This window comes from Typopeltis vanoorti, chromosome 16 (assembly GCF_054136105.1).
Source record: "Typopeltis vanoorti isolate ZY-2024b chromosome 16, IOZ_Tvanoo_1.0, whole genome shotgun sequence".
In the NCBI taxonomy this organism is placed as follows: Eukaryota; Metazoa; Arthropoda; class Arachnida; order Uropygi; family Thelyphonidae; genus Typopeltis; species Typopeltis vanoorti.
Window position 1 is genome coordinate 100,532,224 of NC_143564.1, and position 25,400 is coordinate 100,557,623.

Here is a 25,400-nt window from a genome sequence, read left to right on the forward strand (position 1 = left end):
TTCTCTCTTCTTCAGGATTTTTCGGAAGTGATTAATAGCATTGTCGTTGTAGAGATCCCCATGCCTATTGACCTCAACCTAGTTTGGGTGCCATTCTAAGGCCGTTGTTCTGACATCCCCCCCACTTCTTCAAAAGATCTTTAATAGCAGATGTCAGCATTGGTCTTCTTTCGTCTTCCTCTTTTTCAGAAGAAAACACATCTCGCTGAGTTTCTTGGAGTTCTTCTGTCGTCAGATCATTTTCATGTTCCATTATGAGCTGTTCAATGTCATCTTCATTCACCTCCAATTCCAGATCTCTAGCAGTTGTCACAATTTCATCCATAATTTCAGGGACATCATCTCCCTGAATGCAGGATGGACACGGCTGTCGTTGAGTGACTTCTGACCATGCCTTTTGAATGAGCCAGATAGCTTCAAGAATAACAAATTTTTTTTTCCAAAACGTTTTTAATGTCATCGTCGAGGAGAACTGGCATGCTTCAAAACACCGACAAAACAGCACTCGAGTATATAATTTCTTGAAAACCACAATAATCTCCTGATCGATTGGCTGAATCAACGAAGTGGTATTTGGAAGCAGAAACTGAATTATCAGCCTGGGAAAGTCTTCCGGCAAATTATCTTCAAGGTCTTTTGGGTGTCCTCGTGCATTGTCCAATAGCAACTTTCTTTCGATCTCCACATCACTGGCAGTCCTTCTTTAATTATGGAATTTTTGTTGAATGCTCTAGGGTTCCCAGAGTGATAGACAACAAGTGGTTTAAGCTTCATATCACCACTAGCGTTAGCTCCCAAAAATAACGTCAATCGGTCTTTCATGGGTTTATGCCCAGGAATATTTTTCTCATCTTTCGTGATGTAGGTAAGGTTCGGCATGCGCTTCCAAAATTAACCAGTTTCATCACAATTGAAAATTTGTTGTGGACAATATCCTTCTTTTTTAATGAATTCTTGAAATTTGAGACAGAACTTCTCAGCTTCTTTATCTGCACTAGCAGACTCACTGTGCATTACCACATGTTTAATGCTAGATCTCCTTCTAAACTTTGCAAACCATCCAGTGGTAGCCTTGAATTATATCTCCTCATGTGATGAATGTGGAGTTTGTTTCTTCAGTTCTTCAAAAATTTTTCTAGCCTTCTCTTGAATGATAGTCATACTAGTTACACCTCTTTTCATTTCCTTTTCTTTTATCCAAACTAAAAGCAATCTCTCAATTTTTTCATGGATGGCGGCACATCTTTGTTTCTCAGATGTGATTTTTGTTACTCCTTTAGCTGCTTCGGTCTTCTTGATTATATCTTTCTTAGCTAAGATTGTGCCTAGTGTAGACCTGTTCAAGCTATACTGCCTAGCAACATCAGACATCTTCTGCCCACTCTCTACCTTGGCCATTAACTCTTGCTTGGTTTCTATGGAGAGCACAGTTCTTGACACTCCACTCTTTTTAGGCCCTATAATATTATCATTTTTTTTTTTTTTTTTAAATAAAAAGTTCAGAAAAGCACTTACAAAAATTCAGAGAACAGAAATCAACTAGTGCACAAAAAGGTTATGTATACAACTGTCAAAGTCTCGTTCCAGAAACCATTCATAGATGGCAATAAAATACAGTTCTACAAATCTTACACACACAACATCGGTTCTTCTTGTGTTTGTTCTGTGAGGTGTTCATTATCTGAACATGTGTTTGTTGTCCGAACATAAAAATCTTTCGTGAAAGTGTTCATTGTCCCATTTGTTTGGAGTCTGAACTGTTTGTTAACCGATCACTCACTGTATTTCCTGCAGTAGTGCCAAGCTGTGTGAACATTTTCAGTTGTCTGGCAAAATGTATCATGCATAAACACCAAAATCATTCTGCTGTCTCATTTAGTTTTCTATAGTCTTTTTGTAAGGCAGTTATTTGCTGTGGATCCTCAAAGCAGTGCATATATCTGTGTGGGGGATGGGGGGAGGGGTATCACTTCTGAAACTAAGCCATGGTTATATAAATGAACATTGCTAATATTGTTATTTTTTCATTGAAGGAAGACAGTATTGCTGCTATAATGGTCATGGAGTGGGTAGATCTCATGATATTATAGGGATGTAGGGGCATGCCAAAACCCTTAATATATAAAAAATAAAGATTTCTTTACAGAATCTAATATAATAAAAAAACCACGTAGTTCATGTGTTAGACTCTTGTCTTGTCAGATATCATCTGAAGTCAACTTCCACTATGTACTGTTTTGTGATTCTCTCTCTCACACATTCTGTATACGACAAAAAGATCCAGTCCTTGATATTTCCCATCCGATCTGTTCTTTGTCTTCCTCTTCTTCTTTTTCCTTGTATCATTCCTTCTGAAAGTGTTTCTTGTAGGGATTCATATCTTAGTATGTGACGAAGGTAGGTAGGTAGTTTCCCTTTTCTTAATGGTTTTCAACAGAATCCTTTCTTCTCCAGTTATCTCCAATATCTCTAAATTAGTGTTTTTGGCAGTCCATGGGACTCTAAGGATTCTTCTGAGCATCCACATTTCAAAAGCTTGTAGTTTATTTTCACAATATTTTTATGTTGTCCAGGTTTCTGCTCCATATTACAATGTTGATTATACGTAGCATTTTGACAGCTTAATTCCTTTTTTTGCATGAATTTCCCTTGAGGTCAGAATGTTTTTCATCCTAATGAAGGTTGACCTAGCAGTTTCTATCATTCTTAATATTTCCTTATTATGCTTTCCATTCTCTGAAATTATTTGACCCAAATATATATGACTCTCTACTTGATCTAAAATATTTTCTCTGATCTTAATATTTATATCAGGTATTTTCCCTTTTTCTCTTGTTACCAGCATGTTTTTTTTTTTTTTAAGTTGAAATTAAATCCATATTTTTTACTTAGTGTCAGTGGCTCTTCTAGTAGGTTTTGAAAATCTTTTTTATTTTCAACCAGCATTACCATATCATCTGCATATCTTAAGTTGTTTATATTTCTGCCTCCTATGCTGACTCCTTTAATATCTGCTAATTGTTGGAAGATATTTTCAGTATAGAGGTTAAACAATATAGGAAAAAGAACACAGCCTTGTCTGACATCCTTCTTCACTGGAAATTCCTCTGAGATTTTTATTGAGACAGTTTGTTCCCAATATAGATTTATCAGTAATTTGGTATCTTTACCATCTACTCCTAATTTTTTGATGCATTCTTTTAGTTATTAATGATCTATATTATCATAGAACTTTGTGTAGTCAATAAAACATAACAAGACTTCTTTCTACTTCTCCAGATATCTTTCTATAATAGTTCTAATGTTGAAGAGTCCTTCTCTAGTCCCTTTATTTTCCTGAAAACCAGATTGTGTCTCATTAATTTCCAATTTGATTTTATGTTTATTTCTTTCTAGGTTATCTAATTAATAACTAATTAATAATAATAATGTGTACAGGCAGTTCAAAATCAGATTCTGTGATGTGTCTTCTGCTATCTTTCATACAGCATATCTAATTGAATCCCACTGGAATGTGTGCTGAGCTTGTATGCCTTAGAGCTTGCATTACATTATATAAAGATGAAACACAACTAGAAGTGCAAAACCAAACCTGCAGAAAACTCATCTACTTTTCTACAGGCTTTGAAAAGTCTGGTACACCATGAAAAATCATTGCACTCTTGAATCCAACAGCTCTTCCTCCAGATGATCAGAAGGCTTTGCCTTGATATTCTCCTTTGTTGAATCCTAAGCCATGTTGAGATCAATAAACTAGGCTGCAGCTTTGTGAGCTCATTTCATAAGATGACATCATTCACCTGTCCCCTGCACAGATTACAGATATAGAAGACAAAAATTTAATATCATAGTGGTAATCATCATGGCATAGTGCAACAACAACTAACTACCAGATGAAGCATGAAATTAAACTCACAGGGTTCATAGAGATGAAGTTGTTCTTTCTCAACTCTGCATAGGTTACACTCGTCTCACATGCTTCTCTCGCTCTCTCTATTGAGGGACGGTAATATGCCTGTGTATTAGTGTTTGTGAAGATATCACACACACAAATTTTGTTTTCTTTGGAATCCCACCTGTTCAATGCAAAAATTTATGTCACTTCAGTCTACTTCAAAAATCAAGTAGTTTTCTCTGCCTTGGATTGTACCATATTATGAAAATCAACTACTGCTTAAAGCATTTCTCATGTATATGCATTGCATTTGGATTTAAATCTACAGTTTGCTGATTGCAGAGCAACTACTTCACACATTCAGCTTCTAGACTACTTTGTGATCTTTTTGTGTGAAAATTGTTTATTTTTTTGTAAAGTAAGAAGTGAATGTGATACATATGGGAATCAGAATTAGGTCTTAACTGTTAATTCTGATTCTCATATATGCCTGTGTGTGTGTGTGTGTGTGTGTGTGTGTGTGTGTGTGTGTGTGTGTGTGTGTGTGTGTGTGTGTGTGTGTGTGTGTATGTGCGTGCCTGTGTGTGAAAGAGATCACTGCATCTCTCCTGACATTTTAATTTGATTGCATTTCATCATACTAATGGCAGATAACTTAGGAACTACCCTCTTGACATGCTTTTTAATATAGATGTAATTCAAAAGTAAGTAATCTCAAATTTTTTTTTTTTTTTTTGTAACAGCAGAATCTTAAGAACAGTTACAAATATATATTTTTTAATTATCATGATCAAAGTTTTATAATCCATTATTGATCATTTGTGTTTTAGGTCAGTACATGACTACAAAATGGCAAAGTTCTTTCAGAATAATTTTTCAGAAGACAAGTGGAGAAAATCAGCTTTGAAAAATGCCTTTACATTAATGGGAAAACAAAGATTTGAACATGCAGCTGCTTTTTTTCTCTTAGCAGGAGCTCTGAATGATGCAGTTGATGTATGTGTTTATTTGAAAAGTTTAAGGAATAGTTAATTTTTAAAAGCATTTCCTGTTGATTATCTTGTTATAATGCATTTAAAAAAAAAAAAAAACTTAAATTTTCACTTCATTACTTGTTGAATTCTAATGGCATATCACACCGAAATCACTACATGTAGAATTTCATAAATCATTTCTCGTTGTACTTAAATTGAAATATTCTATTCCACTTGTGTTTATTTTGGTTTATTGTAACATGTTATTGCACAAATGATGATTCCGTGTAAGAGACCTTCTGTTGGCTGTTACCACATTAAAAATAAATATATATATATATAGTACCTACAGAAAAAATCTTACCATTAATAACAATTTGATAGCAAATTCTGTTATATTGCTTCCGTAAAGATTAAGTTTACACTGAAATAAAATTACACATAAATATAATGGAAATGAAAATTAAATTAGTTTAATAAACGTATGTTAAAAGTATGAATATTTTGTGTGTATATATATATATATATATATACATACACACACACACACAGTGATACCCCGAAGTTACGTGATAGGTGGGACCAATGAAAAGTGCGTAAGTTGAATTCACGTAACTCGGGGTATAATTTTGCATGTAATTTATATATACAAACATACAATTAGGACCAAAGGTTTACAAAAACACCTATATTTTTTAAGAATTATAATCATAATTGTAGTTTTTCGTACATAAAAAAAAAGAAAGTTATTTCGATGTCGATGGTTTCATAAAATCTAATAGATTCGTATGACGGCATAATGTCTTTTTTTTTGTCACACAAAATTTCTTCATAGTAAGCTAATGATTTTTTTATTCCTTGCCTTGTGGCTACAATTTGTTCCTCGCTAGAATCTATGTCCTCCAAAATCTGTAAACCTTTCTTTTACGATTGTTCTTACTGTAGATTCCTGTAGATCGAACTTCTTTGCCAGCTCACAAATTTTCATTCCACCTTCAAAATCCTTAATAACATTGAGTTTTGTTTCTTTTATTTATGGCTACAATTTGTTCCTCATTAGAATGTATGTCCTCCAAAATCTGTAAGTCTTTCTTAATTAAGCTGAGACCTTCTGTTAATTTTACAATTGTCATGTGCTTTCCTGGTAAAACTGGATCTGAGGTTTCAGTCGCGAAGAGTCTCCGATATTAGAGACTCTTCGCTACTGAAGGGTGTCTTCGATATCGGAGACACCCCAAGAATCTCCGATAATCCTTACAGCATCTAAAACATTAAACCATTTCCAAAACTCTTTAACAGATAGTTGTTCATTTTGCCTCATAGCTTCATTCAGACTTGCAAACAAACGCCGTGTATGGTACGCTTTGAATGTTTTTCTTTTCTTGCTAGCTGTAGAAGAATCGGACTTGCTTCTTTTGGGCGACATTATTATTTTTTGTGTGATAAAATTTTTATGAAGAACATAACATTAAACAATCGCAAGGTTTGTAGACTATAAAAATCGTGTATGAATGGAGACCGCGCGAAACATGTCAGTGCTTGTTCACAGCATGTGTGACACTGGCGAATATGACTGGCACCGGAAATATATGACTAGTGGTGAGGCGTGATGGGAATATGTACATATAAGAAACCTCACAACTCCGGATTCGCGTAAGTCAGGGTATGACTGTATATATATTTCATAGATATATAAAAAGAGTGGAGGATGAGAAGAACAATAGGCCTCCCTGTGAGTTCTGTAAAGGTTGGATAGTTGCATTCAAACTTTCTTACAAAAATTTGTATGTGTTTGTACTTCATGCTACCATGTGGGGGTACTAAGGACTAAAATGGTAATATTAAGAAATAAAAAAAACTTAGAGAAATCAAATGTTATTGTATGATTAAAAAATAATATATAATTATATAGATAATGAGTTTGGAAATATACGGTTGTGTTATTTATTTCAGACAATTTAGTATAATAGTTTCTCAGATTTTGGGTGAAAATAGAAAATCCATCGTTACTTTAAGATTTGTGCAGTAATGAGTTTTCTGAATTGCATTATTATTATCAACCAATTCATCATCATTATTATCATCACAAGATCTCTGTGAGACTCCTTGTGGGAAGTCCACTTCAGACACTGCAAAGCCTAGCCTATTGTACTACTCTTTAAACTCATTTACTGCTTTCACTGTAATCATCTCTCTCTCTCATTCCATGGACCTCCACATTAAAAAAAAAAAAAAAAGCTAAGAAAATTAATTTAGTGTAACTTTTTTATACATTCATCACTCTCCACTTCATATTGTCTTGTGCTTTTTTTTTTTTTTTTTTTTTGCTTGTTTCTTCCCATGATTCTACCATATATAAAATCAGACAGCACCATCCAATTGATACTTTTGAGCATCTTCCCCTCCATGTGGACCCTGTTCATACTGGAGGTGCTCTCTCTCTCTCTTTTCATCTATCTGTTCTTTCCCTTCCTATATTTTTTGCTCTATATCTTCAGAGAATTTTTTATTCTCCTATTTTCCAAATCACTGGCATCCATTTTCCTGCTTAGGATCAGGAAAAGAGGATTTAAAGTTATGTGCACTGTTTTGACAAGCTGGTATTAGATGGCCTGGCCAGGATCCACTTGGTTAATGGGCTTGCCTGCACAGTTCAATAATTGTGCAGCACGTCATCTTTCCCATGGTCTCTGGACAGGGTGTGAGGCTTGCTGTTGTTCCAGTATAGCATCTCTGGAATTCCACTTCCAAACACAGGTATTTGTTTTGCCAGATAGCAAGCATCCATGTGTGGCTCCATCATAGGTAGTGTGCTTTTGTGCTAAATCCTCCTCCTTTTGAATATGTGTCATTTATTCTTATCCCCCAGTATGAGAGCCCTTCATAATAGTACCCCCTCCTTAAGTTCAGGTGAAGTCCATAAACCATTTCCTCATTAACTAACAGCAAAAACAAAAAAACAGAAAACACCCACAACACACACTGCTATCCCATCTAACTTTTCTCATTATTAACTTGATGGACATCTTATTGGGAAAATGTCTCCTCCTTCATCAAGAATGGTTTAGAATAGTTGGCAAGATACCCAAAATATGTAAAGAACTCCATACATGAAATATTTAATTGGAACATTATGATAGAAACATGAGAAGGCTTGTTCTGAAATAAAAGATTAAGGCTTACCTAAAAGCAATAAGAGAAACTCTCATATATCGGGGATGGTGACTGGTACTAACGAGAAATGTCATCCTAACATTTAATACCCTGAAACCCCAACACCAGCGAAAGCATAGTATCTCAGCTGTCCTGTCAAACTCTACATCCTGAATCATTTCTGCTGCTTCACACCAGAAATAGTCATGCTCAGAACTCCATTTCATTGCTTTGCCATCTCATGAGGTGCAGTAGTTAAAAGCATGAAAATAAAGAGTACAAATGCACAACACTCAAATTCAATAATTGTGAGGAAGAACAACAAGCATACTACTTTAAATATATATATATATATATATATATATAAGACAAAAGCAAAACTTGAAGGCTGGTGGCTGAACATGAATAATTAATAGTAGGACCTCTTATACACTCCCAACTCAACATCGCCAGAGATAAAGATCGGTACTATCAACATAAGAAGCCCAAATGGCAAAGAAATAGAGCTAGCTGAGGAACTAGATAAGTACCAGATCGACATAATAGGGGTGATTGAAACAAAAAAGACAAAAACTGGTGAGATCTTTCTGAGCAATAAATACAAAATGTTATATTCAGGCAATGACAATCAAGGAAAAGAAGGAGTAGCCATAGTATTCAACACAAAATATGAGGCTCATCTTCTTGAATGGCAGGCAGTGTCAAGTAGAGTGATGTGGGCAAATATCAGAATGGGGAACTGGACAATGAGACTTATTTGTGCCCATGGTCCCACAGAAGGCTCTACTAAAGTAGAAGTGGAGGAATTTTTTGAGGACTCTAAAGAAAGCTACTGACACAATGAAAAAGGAAAAGTTGGTCCTTGTCGGGGATCTAAATAGCAGAGTAGGAAGTGATTGTCAGACATACAAAAATGTTTTGAGAAAATTTGGAGAAAAGAGCAAAGCTAATAATAATGGCAAACCTGTTGGATTTCTGCTCAGGACATGGACTGGTTATTACTAACACCATGTTCCAACATAAGAATGTGCGCAAATTCACATGGAGAGAAGAGGTAAGGAATAAGAAAATTCTCATTGACTATGATATTGTTGATAGTGATGCTTTCTCCCTGCAGAACACCAGAGTGTACAGAGGATTTGAAATTGGAAGCAATCACTATTTAGTCTTGAGCAGGATGAAATTGAATTTCATATTGAAATGAATGACATGTAAGAAAGTTATAAAGCGAATAAAAGTTGAGCAGCTCTCAGATGTGAACTGTAGACTAAAATACACAAAGATTATTGAAAAAAAATTAAAGAGTGTTGAATTTTTTCTTGACTATTATTTATAAGACTATTACACTTTTTTTTATATAATATTCGTCAAGTAGCTTTATTTTATTATCCTACGTTTCGCCAATTTTTTTATTTATTTTTATTTTATTTATTTATTTTTTTTTTCTCTATCGGCATCTTCAGGGAATACAAACTAGTAAGCTATATGAAGGTAACAGACTAGGTTATAACTTGACGAACATTATATAAAAAAAAGTGTAATAGTCTTATAAAAATGAAAGAGTTTCAGAACAAGAACCAAACCTTGGAGAGTCAGTGGTAAACTTTGAGGAAAACCCTGATTGATTTAGCCAGAGAGGTATGTGGTGAGGTTGTGTGCAAGGATAGAAAAATCAGAATTCCATGTTGGACATAGGAAGTTAAAGAGGCAGTGAAGGAAAAGAAGAAAACATATCAAAATTTCCTGGCAAATAAGTCAGCTTGTGCTCTTAGAGAATACAGAGACAAATGTAAGAAAGCTAAACACTGTGAAAAACTATCTAAACAAAAGTCATGGGAGGACTTTGGCAAGAACATAGAAAATATATATTAAGAAGGTGGTAAGATATTCATTGATTATGTTATTGATGATAGTCATGCTTTCTCCCTGCTGCAGGACACTAGAGTGTACAGAGGATTTGAAATTGGAAACGATCACTATTTAGTCTTGAGCAGGATATTGAATTTCATATTGAAAAGAATGACATGTAAGAAAGTTTTAAAGTGAATAAAAGTTGAGCAGTGTTGAAGAAGCTTAGAAATGGAGGAAAGAGTGCTGAAAAAGGAGTTAGAGATGATAAAGGTGACATGAAAACAGGAAAAAAGATATCCTTGAAGTATAGAGTAATTACTTTGAAAAATTGCTAAATGAAACAAGCAGTGATAGTACAGTGGTAAAAAACACTCAAGCATACAGTCAGGAATACATATCCATACTTGAAGTAGAAAAAGCCATCAAAGGCTTGAAATGTGAAAAGGCAGCAAGAGTAGATGATAATCGACCAGAAAGTCTTACAGTGACTGCACTGCATACTTCAGAAGGCCTGGACAGAGGGACGAATTCCTGATGATTGGAGTAGAGCTCTAATAGTACCCATATATAAAAAGGGAAATAAAACTGAATGTGAGAATTACAGAGGTTTCCCTACTGAGTGTTCCAGGCAAGATTTATGTCAGTATACTTGAGAAACGGTTGAGAAGAATTGTAGAAGAAAAGCTTGATGAAAAACAAGCTGGATTCATGCCAAATAGAGGCTGTCAGGATCATATCTGCACTTTACGACAATTAGTGGAGAAAGCATGAGAATATAACAAAGAACTGTATTTAAGTTTTGTCGATCTGGAAAAGGCATATGACAAGGTGCCAAGCGAGAAGCTATTCAATACACTACAGTTATATGGTGTCAATAGGGCATTATATCAAGCAACGCTTAGTCTTTGTTTGAGTTGCAAGTCAGCAGTTAGAATTGAAGGAAGTACAGGAAGATGGTTTAATGTTAAATCTGGTGTGAGACAAGGATGTACATTATCCCCTCTGTTATTCATTATCTATATGGATCCCATTATGAAGGAAAATGGTATTAAACATGATATCAGAATTGTGAATGTTAATGTCAGCTCTTTGCTTTATGCAGCCGATGTTAGAGCCGCTCATATGTCATCCGAGGGGTAACAGCAACAGCCGTACCTCAGTTAACTTCATAGGCTACAGCATTGCCATTCATTACCCCCCCCACCACCACCCAGGACCTGTGTGACAGCAACAGCCGAGCCTTAGTTAAAACATCATGGATATTGCCATTCATCACCCAAGCCGGTTTCGACCTTTTTTGAGGTCTCGTCAGTTGGAACCAGACCCTGAAGTGGAGATACTAAGGCAGAAGCGATGGAGAAGTCATATTTACCTATGCAAGTTGCCAAAAGGTGCCACCTTATTATTAAATTAGTCTGGATTTAGAGAAAGATGTTGGAAGTTTTTTCCCACTTGGTTAGACTATAATGAATTTAGTTTAATCCTTTATCAAAGTGTAAGCAAACAAAGTTTGCACCTGAAGTATCTTTTGGACTAAGGCAACTCATGGTAAAGGTGGACCATGCTCTCATTATTATTACATCACCTTATTATTAAATTACTCTGGATTTAGCGAAAGATGTTGGAAGTTTTTTCCCACTGGGTAGTGGACCTTCCCTTAATGCATAGCATTATACATGTCTGCAAAGAGATGTGCTTTGCATTATAGGAGATACTGAGACAAGGAGTGATGAGAGCTTGGTCCACCTTTACCACAAGTTGCCTCAGTCCTGAAGATGCTTCAGGTGCAAACTTTGTTTGCTTGCAGTTGGATTAAGGATTAAACAATATTCATTATAGTCTAACCAAGTAGGAAAAAACTTCCAACATCTTTCTCTAAATCCAGAGTAATTTAATAATAAGGTGGTACATTTTTTGTTAACTTGTATAGTTAAATATGTCTTCTTCATTGCTTTTGTCTTAGTATCTCCACTTCTGGGCTCCCACCGATGAGACCCCAATCAAGGTCGAAACTGGTTGATAGCTTGGGTGATGAATGGCAATGCTGTAGCCCATGAAGTTAACTGAGGCATGGCTGTTGCTGTTACCCCTCAGATAACATATGAGCAAATGAACGGCTCTGCTTGGTGGTTGGGTGAGCCTGCCATGGGGTAGAGTCAACGCTGAGAATTCTTCTCAGTGGCAGAGTGAGCCTGTTGGTGAGGGGAACAATGCTGAGTTTGTGGAGTTGGACCTGTACTTGAACATTCAATAAAGGTCGAAAAATGGTCTGAGTAGTGGCCCTTCCCTTAATGCATAGCATTATACATGTCTGCAAGGAGATGTACTTTGCATTATGGGAGATACTGAGACAATCAGTGATGGGTGCTTGATCCACCTTTACCACAAATTGCCTTTGTCCTGAAGATACTTCAGGCACAAACTTTGTTTGCTTACACTTGGATAAATGATTAAACTAAATTCATTATATTGTTATATGATTTTGATGATATACACTTAATGATTTTTATATTAAAATTGATTTTTATTATGTTTTGTTTATATCGCTGTTAGATTTTGACTTGTAAACTTTGACCTAGTTAATTATAGCCACAGTGGTTGCTGTACCATGAAAATTTAGCACATCATCATCTGAACAACTTAAATATATCAGTCCTGTCATCCCTGTTTCTTCTTTCTACTAAACCATACATAATACTGATAGCTTCATGTATGGTTCCTGCCCATCCTTTGAGCACTATTGTTAATGTGCAATTTCCTGCTCTTTTCTTCATTGTATTTTCTGCAATTTCCTTTGTTTTGTTTCCTGCCACTTTCTCTGTTTATGTATGGTGCATGCTCTACATAAACGTTGTCATCAGTGTACAATTTCCTTTGTTTACTAATTATGGTGCTACTTACTAGGAAATTCATTTGGCTATCATGTATTTGAGCTTTTACTGTTTGTAATAGTGGGCTTAAAATATTACACTAACAGGATCATTAATCTTTAAAGGTATAGTTTGGCATAACTATAAACAAAATTACACGATAACTACAGTAATTAACTTTAACCCTCCTACCGGCCAAGGTGGATGAAATAGCAAGACTACCACAGACTTTTTCATGGATCAAAACTTCATTGGCATTCTATCTTTTATCAAGTATTTATCCTCCTCCGGTGTTAATCCCTTAATGCCGATTTGAGAGCCATTACCTGATTAACTGTGGTCGAGCGACTTTTGTGTCACTTGTCTTTACATGTACTCTGTTACTTTGAATTTTCTTCACTGTACTAGGATATTTGATCGTTTTTTTTTTTTTTTTTGCTTAACAATTTATTTCTTGTGTCTCTTTCCAAAAATAGAAGTTTTACACTGCCAAAATAAATAATCAACCCTGAAATGACCATAGATCAGCCTTTGCAATGAATATACTTTAGTAATAGTTAATTTCCTCCACTTTACTGACAGTATATATTCTTTTTCGCAAATTCTCAAATGTTTGTTTATGTTTAAAATATTTTGTCAAATATTAATATTTTTAAATAACATTTAGTGAAATAAATATGACATTTTGCTTTCTTTCTTTGCAAAATATCTTTATATGGATTGTCACATTTCAATTTCAGGAACGATTGTTTTTTTTTTTTTATGAACAACAAATAATTATAAACTGCATTACTCTGTTTCCGATATTGTATCTTTTTCAGTATCAAAAATTTATACCTAATGCTATTTTATCAGAGACTCTTCGCCTTCTTCTTTTGCTGAAAATTGCAACAGAGGTTTTTTTTTTTTTTTTTTTTTTTTTTTTTTTTTTTTTTTTTTTTTGTAGCATGCACATTACTATCATATCCAGTGCTTAACCACTGTAGATATGTTGAAAATATAATAGGAAGGATATCCTGTATGAAATGATTAAAAATTTATGCTCATTTTTAGGATTTTTTACTGCACCTCCCCCCCCCCTCCTGTCCTGGAACTGAGTTGCATAACTACTTTAAATTTCTATAGCTTTGAAAGCTTTCAGACGGTATTCAAAATCTCTAATTTCAGTTTACTGTTTTGACAAAAGAAATAAAGCAATAATATTGTTGTATAGCGAAGCTTCTAATTCTGTGCTCTTTCTTTGAATCTAAATCAGTGGTCTGCTGAAATTATTCTAAGATTTAGGAATACTATGCTGTATTTTCAACATGTAAAATCCACACAAAGAAATTTCAATTGTGTTATTTCTGTTTCTTTTTTTTAAAAATAAAAATCTAAATATTACTACTTCTATTTCTGCTGATTGCTATTTTTGAAATACGTCTTAGAAATGCTGGACAATAATTCTCTTACCTAGAGGAAAAGCTAAAAGTCTTAGATTATTCTTTTGAGAAACACAAGACAGAAAGTTTCCTAGAAGTCCCACTAAATTGCCTCAAGCAAGAATGTCTTGTTTCATTTTCTGTTGTTCAGATATCCTAACACAGTAAAACTGACATTTATTTTACAGGCTGATGAAGTATTTATGCCAAAAATGATTTCTTTATTTATAGTGATCAGTTTCACTTTTATTATCGAAAAATTCTAAATTATTTGATAATTATCTTGAAAAAAATTATTGCTGTTGCTGCTCTTGCTTGCCATCGCACAAATGAATTGTATATTGGGTATGCTTTCTAATATTCCTTTCTGCCCAGTAACAAGTTGTAGACTAATGGAGATTACCAACTCCCCCCCCCCACACACACACCACCACTGGGAACCAGATCAAAAGAACATGCCCAGAAGGCAGCACACTAAAGTACCTCGTGCAATAACTGAATATTTTACAGGCAGAAATTCCTTGTTCTGTTTTTCCATCTTTTTGATTGATTAGCAGACATTTGAAGCATATTCTGATATTGCATTTGTAGGATGACAGTGTTTTTAAATATTAATTTCCCCTATTAGCCAACGTCACATAACTTCCTGATTTATAATAATAGGGAAATAATATGTATATTTTCTTATTTATAATTTGCAAATTTATAATAATCAAAACTTAGTTTCTGTGTCGAAAAAATTAAACGTTATGTGGAACAATTATTATGGAAAAATCACGAATGAAATAAAAACTGTACCAATGTTTCATAACAGCTTTCGGGTGTTTGGTAATGTTGTAACGGGAGGGGGAGGTGATGCTATCAAAGTCGAAATAAAGTTCATTTGTATTGTGAAAGGAAATGAAATTTCACATTTGATGCATTTGATATACATATTTTGAATGATAAAAATAAGCAAATGTATCGCTTACTTTAAAAATTGGAGAATAAAATATCTGAATTATGCAGTAAATATCTATAACTGTTAATTTCATTTTGTAATGACCAATTATACAGGGAAACCAAGAAAGTGAAAGTACAAAGAACAGTAGATTACTATATAATATAAAGAAAAAATTTAGTGATATGATTAAAGAATTTCACATTATTCTCTATAAAGCAAAGTTGCTCCAGCGTGTCCTAAAGGAAATCTGTGAAGTATTATTCGATTTCGATGGTTTTGTACAAAAATAAAAATAATATAATCTGGAATGTCAGCAGCTGGTTTTCTTTTCTTTTTTTAAAAGAATATTTCAAATAATTATCGTGAATTAATTTCTTTGAGAACAAAGAATAATGTTTTGTCTAGAAAGCGATTAGAAAAAAATTAGCGCAAAAAAATTAAAAATGAAATTGGTTCTCCAAGGTAAGGCAATATTTAAGTGAACAAATTATGCAAGACCTTTATTTTGTCCAGAAATTAAAATCGTATTGTACAATAAAAAGAGAAAACAAAAATATAAATAATTTCTCTATTTTTAGTCTATCCTATATAACTAAAATCCAGTTGACCAGCATAGAACAAGGATGTGCGTTTCTAGTTATAGGCAACTGAGAAGTAGCTATGAACGTGAGATAATCCGATTAACCGTTCTCTTCAGCGTGAGGGTTTATCACACCTAATGGACAGGATGGTCAAATTGTACTTCTTATCCTGGTTCTTTAAACAGGTGGGCTGAATCATATCCAGATTTAGTTGGATGTCTATAGACATCCTGGCCGTTTTGAAGTTTAATGACAATACATGAAAATAACAGTACATCATCATTGTGTAGAAACAAGCAGATCAGAAAACAGGAATACAAAGTCCATACTGCAATGAGTTTAAAATAGTCACCACGAGTCAGAAATGAATATATTAATAAATAATATTAAAACTGTTTTTGATATTTACATAAAACGAGAATCTCCCAACTTTTTGGGAAAAGAGAGAATCATTCCGATTCAGGTTAGGCCGATGTAAAAGAGGTTCTCTTTGAAAAGGCATTTATATTTAAAACTGCTTCTATGGAGAAGACAAGTTCCATCCCACTGGATACTGTGTTTAATGTCAATACTATGCTGTGCCAGACCACACTTCTGATGTTTCATGTATTCCATGTACTTTGTTGTTATGTTCCATCAAGTTGTTTTCGACTCCTGGTGATTCTATGAACATACACTCTCCATTCAGATCTGTCCCTGGCTATATCTTTCAGAATTTCCAGTTGCTTCTTTAACTCTGTCCACCCATCTAATTCTTGGTCTTCCTCTTCTCCTACTTCCATCAATTTTAGCAAGCATCATTTTCTTCAGACTGTCATTTGCTCTCATAATATGTCTGAAGTATGACAATTTTTGCTTGATGATCATAGCTTCAAGCAAGAAATCTGGCTTTATTCTGTCTATCACTGATTTATTGGTTTGCTTTGCAGTTCATGTTATTCTTAGTAGGCATCTCCAAACCCATAATTCAAATGCATCTATCCTCCTTCTTTCACTCTTTCTCAGAGCCCAACTTTTACATCCATACAGTACCACAGGAATACCATTGCCTTTCATGATCTGATTTTTGTTATGAGGCTAATATCTTTAAAGATCTTGCTTGAATTTGTCATTGCTTTCTTTCTGAGTGATAATCTTCTGCTGTCTTCTTCTAACTTAACTACTGATGTTCATTAATTCTTTCTTTCCACAAAATAGCCTGTCTGCCCAAAGTTTGTCAAATTATTACAAGGAATCTGGTAAACACCAGCTAATAATTGCTGTGATAGTTTGTCTTTTGCAGATGGTAACAGATGAGAAATTTTGTTGATAGAAAAATATGTGGTAATTTTTATTTTGTGTGCAAACTACAGAAAATGTAAGAGCATATATATAAATGATTAAAAGCATTCATTTAAAGAAATATACATTAAAAGACAAAAAAAAAAATGTCACTTGCATAAAATATTATGCATCAGATTTCATTCATCCAGTGATTAATATATTTTGAAGCTGTTTCATTACACTGCATTAAATATTCTACATATATTATTAATGTCTATTAAGCAGCATTGCAGAAGATGATCTATGGTTTGTGTTTCACCACATGAGCAGCTGTCATTGTCTATGTAGCCCCCATCTGGCCATATTCTGCTTTGATTTGCGCATTTCAGAATGAAGTCTGTTCAATGTCTTCTATCTTTGCCAGTCTAGATGTAAGCCAAAAGGAAGAGATTCATTTAAGTTCATAGCATCTGGAGATTGTTCTTGCCACATTGTTGACCTTGTAGCTTTTATGGAATCAGTCAACAGTTTCACTGAGTGAATAAAACTTTTTCTTGATCTTAGTCTCCTGTGTACTGCAACATATCTTGCAAAGAATGCCATTCATCATTTAGTTGTTGTTTCTGCTCATATCTACTCTGTATAGTCCTTCTGATGTGAGGAGGTGTAATATCAGACAGTGAGTATAGATGGTCGATTTTTTGTAGGCTTAAGGCAGCCAGTAATGTGCCAACATGTTTCATCAAGAACCTTGTCAATAATTTTGACATGTGATGATCTTTCCCAAATAGGGATAACGTACTCAACTGTCGAAAAGCAAAATGCCAGTGCAGAGGTGCACACTACTGCTGGACCTACATCCCACTGAGATGATATTAATTGGTGCAGAATATTATTATGTGTTTGAGTTTTAGCTTCTGTCTTCTCTATGTGTCGCTTATAATTTAAGGTCCTATCTAGTGTAACACCTAGGTAAGTTGGATTTGGATAATTGACCAATTTCACACCATTCCATTTTATATTCATCTGTCTTCTCGCCTCCCTATTATTGAGATGGAAAAGACACATTTGGGTTTTACTGGGATTTGGTTTCAGTTGGTTTTCCTTATAGTAAACTGTAAGTGTTTCTAGTTCTTGTGTGAGCTGCTTCTCAATGTTATCAAAGGGTTTTGCTTGATAATCTATTGCTCAGTCATCTGCATATAAGAAGGTTCTTGACCGTGGGTTTATAGGTTGGTCGTTAGTGTATATATATATTGAAGAAGAGGGGGGGAGGGCACACTTTCCTGAGGTAGACTATTTTTCTGGATATGCAATCTACTCTTTTTTCCTTGAAAATCAACAAAGAATCTCCTGCTGAACAGCAGCAACCTAAATACCTCCACCAACCAATAGCTGTTTGTCATGCTGTAAATTTTGACTATAAGCTTTCTAAGATGTAGTGTGTCATATGCCACTGTCAAAATCTATAAATACAACTCCTGTTGCTAACTCCCTTTCAAAGCCATCCGTAATAAACTCTGTTAAGTTTAATACTTGTCCAATGCATGATCTTCCTGGTCTAAATCCTCTTTCTTGACTTAGTCCGTTCAAGATTAACCTCTCATACAGCTTCAGCGTTATGCATAGGAGAGCTATAGGCCTGTAGCTTTTTGGATCCTCAGCTGGTTTCAGGATAGATATTACTTTCATTTGCCTGGGTATTTTAGCAAATTTCCAAAAAAGTTGAAAAATTCTAACAACCACTCTGTTGCCTTTTCTCCCAGATTTCTTGGTATCTCGTTTCTGATATCATCTATACCGGCAGCTTTTCCTGGTTTTAAGGCTTTTAGGGTATTTTCTAGATCCTTTTTAGCAAATGATGCTTTGAAGAGATTTTCTGAATCTCTAACTTTTTTTTAATGTAATTTTTAGGTATTTTTGCTTTGGTACTCAGTTTTGTTGGATTGTACTTCCTTGTTTTTGATCCGCCATCTTGTTTTAACTCTGTTCTTAAACAAGTAATATGTTGCTGGTTGATTACTAATTTAAATACAGAGAAATTTATATTTTTAGACTGCGCCACTCTATATCTAGATTAGTCTAATGAAATATAGTGAAACCAAGCATCAACTAATTTTATATCAATATTATTTCTCAGATAGACTGAGTTTATCTCTTATTTTAGAAATTCCTGCTAGGTCCGATAATTTCATGAATGGTGCAATAAAAGAGATTCAGGCAAACACAATTTTAAAATCATCAAAACAAAACATTTAATTCAGGGTTATATATTATACATATAAACTCAATTCTGAGAACAAGATAATATAAATGTTAAGATGAAAAGCCAAATGGCTATTTTTCTGGCGAGGGTTGATCAGTTAAGGGGATAAGGGATTTTTATCCTCTTAACTTATAATATAAATGTCTTAGCTTAACTGGTCACAACGTCTTACAGATTCAGTCTATGGGCATTCTGCTATCAGACTTATGGCTTTCACAATACTAAAATAACTTTTAATAGAATTCCATATCACAAAATCTCTTAGTAACAAATTTTACTATTATCACACAGTCAATAAAGTCTCAATACATTAATGGTGATAACAACTGCTTCATGAATATACACTTTCATACTTCATACTCCGGCCGATTTCAGCAAAATACAATATAGTTAATGTGGGGAATGACAGGAGGAATTACACATATATCTCTGCACTGAAGTAACATAAAATTGGACAGTTCTTTCCAGATAAATCATTTGCTCGTCAATTTCACTATGGGTATACTTTACAACTATGTTTACTTAGCACACTATGGCAACACTATTTAGAATAAATCTTCTCAATGATAACTGAACTATTAATGGTCGCACTTCACGTGTATAGACGTACGTGGATAAAGGAAAATGCTCATTCCTTCTTTAACACTATTTGGCCAATTCAGCTCTCTGTTAAAGTTCCATGAAACTAGTGGAACACACAGTAATTCTTAAACTTCTAGAATTCTCAGTTGCCTATTACTTTCCCAGTCCTCAAATATTCCTATTACAGCACTAAAGTTCTAGACAAGCAATCCTTTGCATTCACTTTGCTGCCACTAGTATTCTCCTTGTCTGTCTGTGCTATACTCTATGCTCTCATGTCCCCAGTATGGTCAGTCCTGAAAAAGAGAAGAGCCTCAGTTTTCTCCGCTCTCGGCTTATATACCTTCCTTCTTTTTCCCGCCCAAAATTATTTCTCACGCTCTCTTATGTCAATTCCTTCTCTGCCATTGAATACCATATCTCATGATCCTAGCATGCACTAGCTATTTCTAGCCCGTCTCCATAGTGACAAACAAATAAAATAAAAACAGAAATATTGCATAACATTATACCTTTACATACTGGTAGCGATAAATAAAAAATGAAAATATTATAATTCACATAAGGCATATTAAACTTATATATACAATTCCTCATAATATTAATTTAGGAATAATCAAAATAAACAGAATTATATTTCTATATAAGGTTCTATCATTGCTAACACATATTTTAGATTAATTAATAAAATTTAATAAATAAACTCAAGGCAATTATATGAATAATAATTTACAATCATGGGATTAATATCGAATAATTTTTACAAGTATAGCCTTTGGTGAATTAAGTTGGATTCTGTAAGGAATATTAATAACTTAAATTTCTCCTTAATCAGAATCCAACAGTTTACTATTCAGAGATAGCTGAGTTGCAATTTGGTTAGCATTTATATTAACTTTGGTTGCTGCTGTTGTGGGGTCATTTTCTGAGTAAACTTTTTTGAGTAAAAGCCAGGCTTTCCTGCTACTGTGTTTCATATCTAAGTTTTTAATTTTCTCTGCCCATTGTTGACGTCTTTTTTTTTCAGACAGTGCTGCTATTAGTTCCTCTCCTGTGTCATTTGTTTCTGATTGAAATGGATCTTTATCATATAGATCATAATAACTTTCATATATTTCCAGGTTGTGTTCTGTAAAACCTGGAATATGACATGTTCTACAACCTCTTGGGATGCGCTTGGTAGCAAACAGTCTAATAGCATTCATGAACTTTCCATAATTTTCTGGTCTGGATGAAATGTTGGACAAGTTTATGTCTAATTCTCTTGAGAACTGTTCCCAGTTAGAACTATAAGAAAGAATGTTTTTCTAATGTTATCTTAAATATAATTTAGCTTTGATGTAGTTTCTAAATAAGTAATTAATTTGTAAGTAATTTTTTTTTTTTCTAGAGTTAATGCCAGTAGAATAACTGGTGATCAAATCATTGTTTCTTTAGCTTACTGTGTGTAATGTAACTCAGCTTATCCTTGTATATTTGTATATACTCCAGATGATGATCTTAATATGAAGATCGAAACATCGGGAAATTAAAAGTTATTTATAACACGATTGTAAAGTCCATAATTTCTAAAATGAATTCTGATCACTGTGCAACACTAAAAGAAAGTGTTCTCAGCTAGCTTTTTTAAAATTAAACCATCTTCTAAGTGGGATTTAAGCCGGACTGGTGGAAAAACTTGCAGAATTATTAGTCAGTGTTGTGAACTTGGGATTGGTGCAAGTACCTGTTTAGTGCACAGATTAGCTATTTTATTACTAACAAATCCAAGGTCTGGTTATATCCTCTTTTCCATCTTCTACTGTTACACCTAAAATTGCTGTAACCTGGAGCTCCTCCCGAGTGAAAATAGCACTTCCATATTTTTCATGTGGGATTTCTTTTTTGAGCTTCATTCCATTAATTTTAGGTCTGGCTTGTTGAGGTCCTTTGTGCGTCTCCAGTAGACATAAAATATCACATTTTTGCAATAAGATCTTCTTTTGCAGAGAGAGGCCCTCTATATTATGAGATGATTGTCAGGATCGGTTCTGATAAGGGCCGTTGAGTTTTAGTCATCGTGTCTCTGATAAGGAGGATGCTAGTAGCAATATAAAATTATAGGACTGGGTTATACTGTACTCTATTGTAGATCACTGGCAGCAGAATTTGTAGCTTATAAACAAGCCAACAGGGGTTGCGATGTGAACGCTTCTGCTATGGCTCCCTGTGGGAATAAGGTGATACTTCTTCAGAATTTTACCAATAGGTTCAGAGATACTAGAAATATAAGAGATCAGTAACCCTGGGTCTGTTGAAGTCTTAGGTGTTGGGATATAGGAGTGGAATTATCTTCTTGATTTGATAAGGGTTGTAACTATTTAATTCCATTAAAGTGATGATATTGAGAAGTTCTTTGTTGTAAGCTTGAGGGAGAGGAGCATACATCATGTGTTCTATTAATTAAAGACTTGATAACACCAATTTTTTGAGAAGTGTGTTGAGCAGACTTTTTGATGAATGTATCTACCAGTAAAGCTAGGTTTTCAATAAACACTGTTTGACAAAGTACCAGAGGCTGTTCAAGTAAGAGGAATGTCCAAGAATGGTAAACTACCAGCATTTTCCTTTTCCATGGTGAATTTATATGGTCACCCAAAAATGCATTGTCCAGTAAGACCCATTGTGAATTATATTGACTTTCCTACCTATAGAATTGCAAAATTTCTTTTACATTTATTAACTGCCCATACTGCGGACAATCCAGATCATTCAATAACAATTCCAATCATTTTCTCAAAAAAATCAAGAATATTCAAATACAAGAATTTGTTGGGCAAACAGGCCATTCTGTCTGCTCAATAATTCTGTGGAAAAAAGCATTATTAAACATCAGTATTACATTGAATATGTAATTTCAAACCTCAAAAGTCTGGTCTGGCACAGCATGCCATTGACATTAAATGCAGTATCCACTGGGATGAAACTTGCTTTCTTCATAGAAGCAGTTTTAAATATGAATGCCTTTTCAAAGAAAGCTGCAAAGCTTTTCTACATCAGCCTAACACCTGAATTGAAATGATTCCCCCCCCCCCCCCAAAGTTTGGGTGATCTTTGTTTTATGCAAACATCAGAAATGGTTTTAACATTATTTATTAATATATTCATTCTGACTCATGGTGACCATTTTTAATTGGTAAATCGATTGCTGTATGTACCTTGTATTCCTGTTCTTTGATCCGCTTGTTTCTACATACAGTTAATTTGGGTAATTTTGTTGTTTAAAGAGATCATTGAATGGCCCTAATATGTGCTATTTGCATTGGTTATCCAATCATCTGTTGCAGCTATCAAGGTCATTTGTGAAACCATTTCTCCTTCTACTGGTCACATAATCAAAGAACTCCTTAGCATTACTCTCTACTTCATATGTTTAATATTTCCTTCCTTCCATATGCTGGTTTCTTTGCTAGCTTGAACCTTGTATTCCTAATGTAATTGTGTTTTATAACCTCCTTGTTGTCTGCAAATTGTTTCATTTTGCTCTTTGTTTTCATTTCTGATGTCTTTGGCTCTCTTGATTAGTGTACTGTTGCTGTTAACATTTATTTCTTATCTACTCTGCATGTACTGTTAACCTCTCATTTTTGAAACTCTCATCATGGTATTGCTTCAAGATGATTTCTGAGTCTGTTATAATTACTTGCCGTGTCATTTTGTATAAAATACTTTGTTCTTTAGATATCACATGTCAGCAGCCTCCAAGGCTCAATCAGTATATGTGATGCACTTCATTTGGAAAGACCAAGGTTTGAATCCCTGTTAGGATGCAAAGAACTTTTATCTGGATATTTTAGCTAAATGTAGTTAGTATTACATTTATTTTTTATAGTTATATTCTACAAATATTTCCATGGGAAATGCTCATCTGAAATAACATCAATAATTCCTCCACTTAGTACTAAGCTCATTGGAACACGTGCTGCTGCTCAACATCCCTTCACAGTACACCTAGAAACAAACAGAACAAGTTTCTTTTCCTCCTTCTTCATTCTAGCAACTGTTGCACTGTGGGACAGTCTCCTCCCTGCTGTGTTTCCCAAGGAATACAATATACAGTCTTTCAAATCAAATGTAAACAAGTTCTTCCTTTCCCAATCCACTATCATACACAGTACTAATGTACTATAGGTTGATCAACCAACCTCTTGTGTATGTGCACAACATAAAAAAAAAAGTATAAGGTTTCTAAGAGGCCATGTTAGTTGGCCGCAACAGGCCATTGAGCCTGACACAAAAGGGAAAATGGGATATCCACATACCTGCTCATGTCTCACCCAAAGACTTTGTGGTCATTCTCACCAGTCACAAAAAGTACCATCACAGTCATTCGGCCAGGTAGGCTGAATATTTTTTTATATATTTATCCTGCACATGAGAGGTACAAGAACCTATAGCACATCAGTGCCATGTGTGAGATGTAAATGAGGGTTGAGAAAGAAGAAACCTATTAATATTCTTTTTAAAGTGCTGTAGGTTGAAATAGTTGGGAAACACGTCATGAGGAAGGTACAAAGATACATGATATCGTGTACCAAATGAAGGTACACGAGAACTAAGGTAGATGGAATAAATGAAAGAGAGGAGAAGCAGGTTTGAGTTTGCAGTTGTACTCTAAGGGGATGTTGGACAGCAGCTGCTCTTGTTTTAACAGGCCTAACAGCAAGTGGAGGAATGATGTTTGCCAATTCACTGGAGCAGTGACAATGGAAGTACCTGTCGAAGAAACACAGAGCTGTAAGATTGCATCTGTGAGATAGAGGTTGAAGTGAGCCTGTGAGGGAAGAGTCATCTAGTCATCTAGAGGTCTGATTGCTCTCCCCTGGACATCAAGAATTTTTAAGGAGGTTTTAGGTGTACCACCCTAAATGCATGTACAATATTCTAAGGATGGGCAGATTTGTGATTTATATAGGGTTAGTAGTTGGGTGGATGTAATATATAGCTTCTTGAATGAAAAAGAATGCCTAGTATTTTAGAAGCTATTGGTGTCAATAGCTTTTATTCAGAAGCTATTATTGGCAATAGCTGAATAGAAGCTATTGCCAATAATAAATCAATCCGGCAGGGGGGGGGGGTCATCCTGTTTGGTGATGTGTCCACAGTTTAGGTCAATGAGATGATGACCTAAGTATGTATATGAAGAGGTTCTTTCCAAAAAATTGTTTTCTATTATTATGTTTTTTGGTGTTACTAAACGATTAAACATGATTTTAGTTTTTTCTCTGTTTATCTTTAGACCGACTTTTCTGCTTTCATGATATAGGTCTTCTATCATTATATTAAGGTCTTCTGGAGTGTTTGCAAAAATTATGATATCATCTGCATATCTTAGATGTGTTAAGTTTCTGTTATTAATTTTTATACCAAGGTTTTCAGTTTATATTATTAAATATTTCTTGAAGGACTGCTGTAAAGATTTGGGTGATAGAGAGTCTCCTTGTGGGACACCTTTTTCAATTGATATTTTATTGCTACTCATGTGAAGTTGGATTGTTGCAGTGAGGTATATTGTCTGGAGGAGGTCCATATATTCTCCAGGAACTGCCTGATTCTGGAGTG

The 25,400-nt window shown here is 34.5% G+C and overlaps 1 protein-coding gene across 4 annotated transcripts in view; it reads left to right on the plus strand.

The window, feature by feature from the left end:
• Rbcn-3A (rabconnectin-3 alpha) overlaps positions 1–25,400 on the plus strand; it is a 984,230-nt gene that overhangs the window by 474,522 nt on the left and 484,308 nt on the right. For all 4 annotated transcript variants that reach the window (XR_016549602.1, XM_090406519.1, XM_090406521.1 and 1 more), the window contains exon 32: positions 4,726–4,891. Coding sequence is in view for 3 of the 4 variants with exons in the window: in XM_090406519.1 (XP_090262645.1) it covers positions 4,726–4,891 (166 nt within the window). In the remaining variant the exon portion in view is untranslated. The remainder of the gene's footprint in view (positions 1–4,725; positions 4,892–25,400) is intronic.